Source organism: Pongo abelii, chromosome 12, assembly GCF_028885655.2.
Source record: "Pongo abelii isolate AG06213 chromosome 12, NHGRI_mPonAbe1-v2.0_pri, whole genome shotgun sequence".
NCBI lineage: Eukaryota > Metazoa > Chordata > Mammalia > Primates > Hominidae > Pongo > Pongo abelii.
In genome coordinates this window covers 60,200,984-60,211,525 of record NC_071997.2, presented here as the reverse complement: position 1 = coordinate 60,211,525, position 10,542 = coordinate 60,200,984, and the positions used below count along the sequence as shown (strand labels likewise).

Here is a 10,542-nt window from a genome sequence, read left to right as displayed (position 1 = left end):
ACTTTGTACCCCCATGTCCCTCATTTGTTTCTCCCTCTGCAGAGATGACTACTATACCAAATTTGGTGTTTATCATCTTCATGCACGTTTTAAAGTTTAAATTGTATTGTTATCTATAATTTAACTTACTTTTTAAAAAAATTCAATAACTTTAAAAAATGTTTATTCATATTGACCCATGTAGGTATAGTTCATTTTAACTGCTGTGTAGTATTCTATTACATTAATATATCACAATTTATCTATTTTCCCACTGATGAACATTTAGGTTATTTCTAATTATTCATCATTATAAACAGTGCTGTAATAAACATTCTTGTACATGTCTCCTTGTGCACATGTGGATAGATTTCTCTAGGATATGCACATATTTAATTCTACTAGATACAGGTCCACAATATGTTGTTCAAAACCTTTGGGGCCAGATATGTTTCAGGATAAGGTTTACTGAATTTTAGAAAGGCAATATGGCATATGTGCCATATATAACACCCTCAGTAGGGTTTGGGAAATAGACATAATCAAACATATTACTTTTTCTGTGTTGAAAAATATAAATATCCATATTAAGTGGGATAAATACAGATGATAAATAACTTCCCATTAGGTCAGATTTTGCACCAAATCAGTAAAGAAAGAATGAGCTTTTTCAATTTCTGAATTGCAAGTAAGGGATTTGGATCTGTACCACCAACCTTCTCTGTAAAGTAGGTGTATTCATTTATCTTCCCACCTTTATGAGATCTTGTTTCTACATATCCTCATCAATAATTGGTAATATCAGACTTTAAGATTTTTGCCAATCTGATAGATGAGTACATACTACTTTTGTAATTAAAACAAAAAAGAACACATAGAACACGAATGAAGAGATCTCATTTTTAACAGTAATGAAAACATAAAACATTCATGATTGTACTAAGTAAGAAATGTGAAGAATCCAAATGCAGAAAATGTTAAACTGTTTGAGGAATGTGAATATGATGAATACATGGACAGGGCCTTGCATAGGCAGGCTTTGTGTTACAAATATGTCCTTAACCTATAAATTATTTTATAAATTCAATGCAACTCCAATAAAATCACAATAGAACACTGGAAATGAAAAAAATTATAAAATTAACCTGGAAGAATAAATATCTGGGAACATTCTGAAAGAGGAAAGTATGGTGTATTTCCTCTAATAGGAATGGGCTACTAGATATTAAAACAGACTACAAAGATATGGTAATTAAAACAATTTGGTAATGACTCAGAAACAGAATGATCATGACACAATAAAGAAAATCCAGAAATAGACCAAAGATAAATATGAATTAAATATATGATAAAGATGACATTTTAAAATTAATCAATGATGTTGCAGACAACTAGTTAGCCATTTGGAAAAAAGAAAAAGCTGGATCCCTATCATGCTCCTCACATCAAAGGAAATTTCAAATTGATAAATGATTAATATATTAAAAATGAAACATCAGAAGAAAACATGGGACAATATTTTTATAATTTTGAGTGGGGAAATCTAAGTATCACATGAAATCTGAACATCATAAAGGAAAAGCCTTGTAATTTGACATTTCAAGAATGAAAAACCGGCCAGGTGTGATGGGTCATGCTTGTAATCTCCAGCACATTGGGAGGCTGAGGTGGGAGGATCGCTTGAGTCTAGGAGTTTGAGACCAGCCTGGGGAACAAAGTGAGACCCCTATCTCTACAAAAAATAAAAAAAAAATTAGGTGGGCATGGTGGTACATGCCTGTAGCATCAGCTACTCAGGAGGCTGAGGTGGGAGGATTTGCTTGAGCTAGGGAGGTCAAGGCTGCAGTAAGCCTTGATCATGCCACCACACTCCAGTCTGGGTGACAGAGTGAGACCTTGTCTCAAAAAAGAAAAAAAAAAAGAAGAAGAAGAAAAAAACATTCTATACAGCAAAAAACACCATATAGTGAATATTGTGGCTGTCTCCTCCACATTCTTTCCACCATCTTCCCCATTGTGTGGCTGCTATGCAGTTTGTTTGGGGGTAGGTATCCATACCTCCTTACTCTAAATTCCAAGGGTGAGACTTGATTGTTTTAACGTATCAAGGTAATCTTCTTGCCCTTGCCACAGTGATTGGTTCAAGCAACCCTGATAAAAGCAGTAAATTCATGGCATGCTCCTGATAAAAAAGAATGACATATAATCCAATTTAGGGCTCTCAATATTGGAGGCTTATTGGATTAAAAAGTTCCTTGCTCTTCTAAGAGAGCCACTGGAAGTTTCTACACAATGTAGTGTGGGGATGTGAAATCTAGAAAAATGGCAGCCAATTAGGCACCATGAAGGAAGTAAGATTTAGGATGGCCTTCTTACCATAAAAGGCAGAGTAGAGGGGAGGAAAGGAAACAGCCTTCACATTTTTTTTAGTCATTGAATCATACTAACCCTGAATCACCTTTGGATTTTCAGCCAGTAAATATTTTCTGAGTTGGGTTTTTTGTTACCTGCAAAATAAAAGTTTCTAACTAATATGAACCAATGAACAAACTCAAAAGACAAACCAGGAAAATATTTGCAATGCAAATGACAAATAGCTAAAATCCCTAAAACAAAGAACTACAAATCAATATGAAAAGAAAATAACCTAATTTTTTAAAAGGCAGACTATCTCAATAGTTCATACAAAAGGAAATACAAATAGCCACCAAACAATATCAATAGATGCTTAAGTTCACTATAAATTAAATAAGAACAAAGGAAAATGATTTTTCACTTGAAAGGCTGACAAAAATGGAAAAAAAACCATTAATATTACTTAGGGCTGAGAATTCATTGGGAGACAGATTCTCTCATAAACTATTGGAGAAAGTGTAAATTGGTGATTTTCAAAAGAGTAATTATATACTTTCTATTAACATTTAAATACTCACAGGTTTTTGGGGTGTTTTGTTTTGTTTTGTTTTTTGAGATGGAGTCTCACTTTGTCACTTAGGCTGGAGTGCAGTGGCCCGATCTCAGCTCACTGCAACCTCTGCCTGCCAGGTTCAAGTGATTCTCCTGCCTCAGCCTCCCAAGTAGCTGGGATTACATGTGCCCGCCATCAGGCCAGGCTAATTTTTGTATTTTTAGTAGAGATGGGGTTTCACCATGTTGGCCAGGCTGGTCTTGAACTCCTGACCTCAGGTGATCCGCCTGCCTCGGCCTCCCAAAGTGCTGGGACTACAGGTGCGAGCCACTGCACCTGGCCAATATTCATGGCTTTTAACCAACCAATTCCACTCCTGAAATTGTATGCTATGGAAATACCTAAGCTAGTAGGCAAAGATGTATACAAATATCTTGCAGTATTGTTTATAAGAGTGGAATACTGGAAGCATTCTAAATATTCATCAATTCAGAACTGGTTAAATAAACTCATGGTACATTCATGCAATGAAAGATCGTTATGGGCTTCATAAAGGATGAAGAAATTCTGTATGTTGCCAATGAAATATATTTAAGATAAATTAAGTAAAAAGTAAAACTGTAATATAATACACTATGATTATAATTTTTGTGACAGTATATACAGATTAAAATAATTGGATAGAATATCATCACACTAGCTGTTACTAGTGTGATCACTGTTATGATCAGATGTGGGAAATGGGATTAGGGTTCAGTGGGGAAAGCCCTAATTCTGTCGGATACCCACATACTCATACACAATACTCATGTACACACACATTTATCACTACCACCAGGACCACATCCTGCCCATCAGGAATCAAACTGCTACTTTGGTTTCTCACCTGACTCTTCACCTGTTTTCAACCTGCTCCCTACTCTGTGGCATGACAAGGGTAGGATGGTACATGTTTGTTGAAAAATTTTAAACCACAATAAAGCAGACTAAAAGTTGGCTTGCTTTTTTATTATCTGCTCTATGTTGGCAATTCTAAACAATGCCAATGGCAAAGTAGTCCTCCCAGCAAGGGTACTGCTCTCACAGCCCCCACGTTTGCACATGACTGCCCTTCTGAAAATCTCATTCATTTGACCATGACTGCCCATGTGCCATTTGCTGGGCTAGGTGCTGCCCATCTTTGCCTCCCTGTCTCCAGTGTCCAGACCACCAATGAATTCCCACTAAGCTCCTGAGACTGTTACATGAAAACGCCTTCCCTAAAATCTTGGGAAAAAGCCTAATGGTTGCTTAAAACTGGCTATCTGAAAAGCCTTTGGCTGGTGCAGTCATAGGCCCCTCACAAGTACCCACGGAAAAGGTGTTTCCCCAGCAGGCTTCTCTGGAAAAGGGGATCACTGGAGAGGGCAGGGCCTTACTCCATCAGCTTTCAGAATAAGCACCCCATGGAATTAAAAGAAAGCCATCTACCCAGCATAACCTGAGCCTTGTAACAGAGACGGGAGTGTGTGGGAAGAACAAGAGGCAGATCCAACTAATTACCCTTAGAAGCAAAGGTAAAAGGTGAAGATTACGAGACCCATTTACAGGACGAAATAGACCCATCATTGAGCCTAGAGAATGGGAGGATTGTTTAGGGCCAGAAAAGCGTCTCAATGTTCAGATTCCATTCCTTTTCTGGAGCTTTGGAAAGAGGAAGGTCATAGCTTGGGCTTAGAAGTTACACTTAGCAGTGGGTTCAGACCGGTAGGAGGGGGGCTGCTATCTTGGGTCCGATTCTGGGCCCCCAGCCGGCCCCCACCCTGAGGGGATAGAAGCTTCTATCTTCTCTAGGGGCTGTCCAAGGAGGGGGTGCCCCCCTGCAAGAGGCCCATCCATTACCATCACAACAGCTGATGTCACAGACCCTACAAAGCAGCTGGGGCCCCAAATGCAGGGTAACCCTAACCCCACCAGCGATTGAAACAGATAGAGGGGTAACTCTCCCACACAATGCCTGGCCCTCACTCCTCTCCTCCTCCTCCTTGCACTTCCTCAAGAGCCTTTGTCTTCTGGTCCCTAGGGCCTGTAGCCTCTCATTCCCGGCAAACTCTGTCCATTAAATTCAAAATGAGGCCTCTGGGGAAAGGGTTTGGCACTTTCTTTCCCTGCCTTCTCTTATCTCCCACCAGCTATTCCCCATCTGCATCTGCCTGGCAGGCAGATAAGAAGCCCAGCTGTGAGAAAAGGGCCAAGGTGGTGACTGCTTCACATCCTTCCCTGGGCTGTTTTGATTTGCTTTGTTTTTCTGCCTCAGAGCACTCCACAGGGTTGCTGGTCCCTCTCTGGACAAGGCCTTGGGCTAGAAGTCATAACAGTCAGTGCTGAGGCTGTGGGAAATGTTCTAGGGTGAGTCAGGTTGTTTGACTGTGACGGCCCAAGTCTCTGTACTGAACTCTGTCATCTCCCCAACCAGCTAGAAGCCTCCGTATTTTCAGGAGTGCAGAGTCCTCCTGTCCCCCCTCAGGACCCCAGCATGCTGAGAGAAAGCCAGGAGCAGCAGTTTCACTGATCTTTAGGTGTGACATGGGGTTCCGGGGGAGGCTCCTGGAGAAGGTGGGTGGCAGACCAGCAGGGCTTGAAAAATCTGTCAGAGCTCTATGAGGCAGGAAGAAGAGTTACTGCTTAGAGCTTCTGGCTTTCCCCCACGGGGAGAGCTACATGTCCGAAGCGATTTGGTTATTATTCAGTACTTTAGTCATGAATCTTTCATAGACATTGATGAAAGCCATGAACCTTCTTTCCAGAAAAAAATGGGTGGCATGCACACATGCATGCAAACACACACACACATCTGCGAGCGTTCTTGGACACCTGGTTAAGAACTCCCAATAGAAGAAGGTATAAGTTTTGGCATCAAAGTGAGAGTTGAGAAGGTTCCATGTAGTGTTGAGGATAGGCTGTCCTCAGAGCCAGGCGGCTGGCTGATTTGAAAGGCGTGTCCCTCTGTTTCATATACAGGTGCTTGTGGGGCATGGCTATCACCAACCCTGAACTAGACTTGGGGAGAGGATGTCAGGAGGCAGAGAAGCCCTGGACACTTTTGTCCAGCCCTCAGCCATGAGGCATGTTGTGGAATTGGAAGGTAGGGAGGAAAAGGTCTTAAATATTGCATGTGCTATTGCTCAGTTTGATACTGGCTAAGCATTTTGACCTTCCACAGCTCATTTACACTTCACAACAAACCTGTAAATTGGAGACTACCAGTCTGCTTTCACGGATGAGGATGATGATATTTAGGGAGTTCGTTTAGTAATTGTCAAGGTCAGGGGCTAGTAAGTGGCATTGCAGAGATCAAAGCCCAGGTCTTGGGCATGAAAGCCCAGTTGCAGTAGTCAGATTTCTTACTGAAGAAAATTGTTTCTAGTCTATTCCCATCGCTTGTGTGCCAGCCTGGAGGGCAAGCAGGCTGGGTGTTGCTACACTGGCATTGCTGGTCTTACTTACCATGGTTCCAGATGTGCCTAGGAGGTTCTTCATTACATCCCAGAACATACCAGGCTCATGCCAACATTGTACTCTAATGTGGTCTGCACCAAAAATACTCATTCCTATGACTTAACAAAATTTGACTTGCATTCCTTCAAGGCCCAGCTAATTAACATTCTGCTTCTTCTGAGCTGTCTTTCCTAACCAGACCCTTTCCTTCACTAGGCCAGGATGACTGTACCCCTCCTGCACTGAGTCTAAAGTAGGCTCATCTCTCCCTTTTCTCCAACCTGGCTTTGTTCTGGATAATCCTACTTCACTCCATCTTGACTGGGAGCCTTTCCTTGGCAGGGCTAGTGTTCAACATTGGGTTCCAAGTTGCCTAGCCCAGTGCTCCACATAACTCAAGCATTTCAAAAAGCTCTTCTTGATGATGATGCCAGTGTTAGCTGCATAAGCAGGAAAAAACCTAACCCAGGGGTTAGGGATGTTTCCAAGGCCACAGTATGGCTCCTTGCCTTGTGTGGAAGGTAGGCTTTCTCTTCCCCACTAGGCTCTTGCCTGCTCTAGTCCTCAGTCCAGCTGAGTGGGGATGCAATGTCAGCCATCCAGTTCACCAACCACAGCTGCACTGTGCAAAAGGGATGGAAGAACAAAATACCCATGAGACAACACCGTGGCTTTTGAAACAGGTATGTAGGCTTTCTTGTTTAATAGCAGTTAAAAGAGGAAAATGTACAAGAGGAATAAACATGCTCTTTTCACAGAGGAGCTTTCCCCTAACCATGTGGCCCATCTGTATCAGTAGCTTTACTAGTAAGTTTTAGAGAAAAAAGTTCCCTTTAGAGTTAAAAATGGACTTTCCTAATTTTCTCTATAAATGTGCAACTATCTGTGCAAAATAAAAACGCCATTTCCAACACCTTTGTGAAAAATAATTGTGAATGCAGGCAAAAAAAAAAAAAAAAAAAAGAAGAAGAAGAAGAAGAGGCAATTGCAGTCAAGAGAGGAGTCCTGGGAGAAGGGAGGCTAAGGTAGGGGAATTTCTGCAGCAGTTCCTAGAGAGTGTGCTCAGAGGCCTGATGAGGAAGGTCATGGCCAAAGCCAATCTTGGGAGATAAAAGGTCGTGGGTCTGGGACTTGCTGAGTAAGCACTTGTCAAGTGTACAGTAAGGCTAGAATGACTTGGAGGACTGGTATGCAATGAGAACACTGGGCAATGCACCCTGGAAACTGTACATTCCCTTTGCCAACAGGATCTCACTTCCTGGTTCCCATTTTCAGGTCCTGTTCCTCCCTACCTGCAACAGCTTCATTTATAGCCTGCTCAAAGAGATTTTCCCTATGAATGTTAAAATGATGTAAGCAGCCTATATTACTACTGAAACCTAATAGAGTCCCAAACTGGACTGTCCCTTCAGGAATATAGACCTGGTTTCCTCAAGAACTTGGCCAAGGGTTCATCCTGACCAGAAGCCATATAGGCTTCTAGCCATCTGTGTGCTTGCCCTCTTATTGAGGCCCTCCATGGTACTTCTACATCTCTAGGTATTTGAGGCCATATCTGAGGAGTCTGATGGGTCTGGGCACACATGCTTTGCACAAGTCTTCTCAAGGGTTGGCCCAGCTAAGGTTATAGACAAAACTAAAAACCATCCCACTTTGCTAGTTCAAAAACTTGACATTGCTGGTCCCTGTTTTTACCTTCCCTGGCCCACCAAGAGTATGTCTCTACATACAACTCAGTAGCTGCATGTTGCTTTTTGTTAGATAAGGTGAAGGCAGACTAAGAATGGAGAGAAGATATATCAAAGGGTCCATCTTTATATCTTGAGCTTGAATAAGCTTTTTCTTTCATGGGACTTCTGTGCAGAATAACCCCTATTCCTCCACCTTGTTCACCTTTTCCTCTATAGCACAGTTCTTCCAAGGCAGAGGTTTGAGACCAGACCAGCAATGATGATCCTCTAAAAAGACAAACACTGTGCCATGCTTACACATCTCTCCATCTCCACTTCAAAGTCTCTCAGCACTTAAAGCTGAAGAGATCTTGCTGCAAACTGGGTACTAGCAAAGAAAAGTGTTTTGAACTCTTCTCAAGCAATAGAACTTCAGATTAATATAATCATTTCTCACTTGTTTCAACAAAGATGAGAGCTTGGCGATGCCATTTTGGCTCCTGCCTTCTCTTGGCTTATCAAGTTCTGGGTGGCAGTGCTCATCCCTTACCCTCATTCTGAAACCCTGGCCAACCACCCAGCCCTCAGGATGAGCCTCAGCGGCATCTGTGAACTCACATGTAGCCTGGTCTCTCCAGCTTTGAGGAAGTTTGTATGTCTGTGTGCACACCCTCTTCCCCATGACTATCAAGATATGATAGGATATGGTGCGGTAGGGGGGTTGGGGAGGGGGAAGGAAGTACTTCCCTCCCCAGAAGCAACTCAGTAGCTGACAAAGGTAGTGAAGAATTCTGTTTGATGAGTCTCTCCTCCCACCAATCCAAGCTGGAAATGCCTGTGTGGCTTATTTGTCATTGTTTGGTGATGCATAATTATACTCTTGCCAGTAGCCATCTTTCTGCTACTTGCCAGTAGCATCTTTCTGAAGTGTCTTAAAGTACAGTTTCCCCCGACTGACCTCATAGCAAAGCCCTTGCATTAAGTCTCAGGAGTCCATCTGGGACAATGAGTGCAGCCTCCAAGCTAAGCTGCTCCAGGCTTTAGAGTTTGGAGGACAGGATTATAGGCAATCTTTCTCAGACAAAGCCAAAGATAGCTTTGGGGATCTCAAAAGAGGATGGGAACCTTAGGCTTGAGCAACAAAATAATATCTAGAATATTATTTAGTGAAGGACAGTTGGGCCAGAGGCAACAAGCCACAAGCCATGGTTGGCTCTGTCAACTTTATGGTAACAATGTCTCCATCCCTAGAGGCATCCAGTCCAGTCATGGCTGCCCCCACAGTGCAGAGCTGGTGACATTTCCTTAAAGATGATAGCCAAAAAGCTGGTTTTAAAACAAAAAGGAACAATCCCAACTAATCCTCAGGTTACACCTAAGGGTAAGGTAAGGGCCATTTTTAGGCTTCCGAAATCTGAACTATTTCAATGGCATTACTGGAGGAGGCTAAGTCTGAAACGCCCTGTGAAGACCTATGGAAGTAACTGTTGATTTATGTCCTGAACCAAGTGCTCTGACTGTGAATGAAGGAAATGAGATGAACAGGGAAGGGATTGGGTCTCTGATTCCATGAAAACTGGCTTTCAAGATCCAGAAAAACTCTTCAAGTTGAGACTCAACACTCCTAGAGTTGCGGCAATATGCAGCTAAACATGGGATCCAATTATTACCGCTGTCTACTTAGCTGTATCCTGCCCCAAAAAAATTTGCAGTAAAAGCCTCGGGTTAGAACAGGCTAAAGAAACTGCCATTCTTGGGGGATTGGAATGAAGCTGTCATCTTGCCATATGCCATGCTTGTTCACAAGCCAGTGAAAGTCAGCAGACTGAGGAGATGACCCTCCAGAGCTTCCTTTAGTGTACTAAACAGTAATGTTTGCCATGCCCTTTCCTTGTATTGAGAAGAATCAACCTCATCTATGTGGTGAATGGGCATCTAAGAGTGAACAGGACATATTTTAGTATCCTTTTGCTTACTCACTCTACCTCCCAGTGCCAGATACCCACTTTTTGTGGTTCCTAAGCCCCAGACCTAAGCTTTAGAGCCATGGATGAAAGGTGGTTCATCACTGTGGGATTGATGATACCACCATCTCTAAGATAACACAGATAGTGTAGTAATAACTTCCCCTGAGTGCCAGCCTAGCAACATCTCATGTACTTGCTTATTCTTGTGCCTCTTTTACTATAGGGAAATGTTATGTGAATACTGCACAGGGGTTAATAAAAAAATACATATGCTCTCTTTGAAGAAGAATGCACAAATGCAGGGTCAGCTGGGGCTGGATCCCAGACTAGGGGGCTGCAGCAGGTCGCCTCTGTGAGTCCGGGGTCACCCTTCATGAGTGGTGGCTGCTGATGAGTCCTCGGAGCTGCTTGGCCACAGTGTCAATGAGTTTCTGCTTGTCTCGCTCATTTTTCCGAAACTGTGCAAACATGTTGTTCTTACGGCTAGTATCCTTCATCCTAAACAGAGAAGGAAAGAAAGAGGGCAACATGTTTGAGGAAA

General features: G+C 42.4%; 1 protein-coding gene across 4 annotated transcripts in view; it reads right to left on the bottom strand.

The window, feature by feature from the left end:
- Positions 1 to 7,032: 7,032 nt before the first annotated feature.
- The window catches only part of EXOC6B (exocyst complex component 6B), a 660,637-nt gene continuing 657,127 nt past the window's right edge, over positions 7,033 to 10,542 (bottom strand). For all 4 annotated transcript variants that reach the window (XM_054545544.2, XM_024241893.3, XM_063713219.1 and 1 more), the window contains 1 exon segment: positions 7,033 to 10,499. In XM_054545544.2, the coding sequence (XP_054401519.1) occupies positions 10,373 to 10,499 (127 nt within the window). In that variant the 3' untranslated portion in view covers positions 7,033 to 10,372.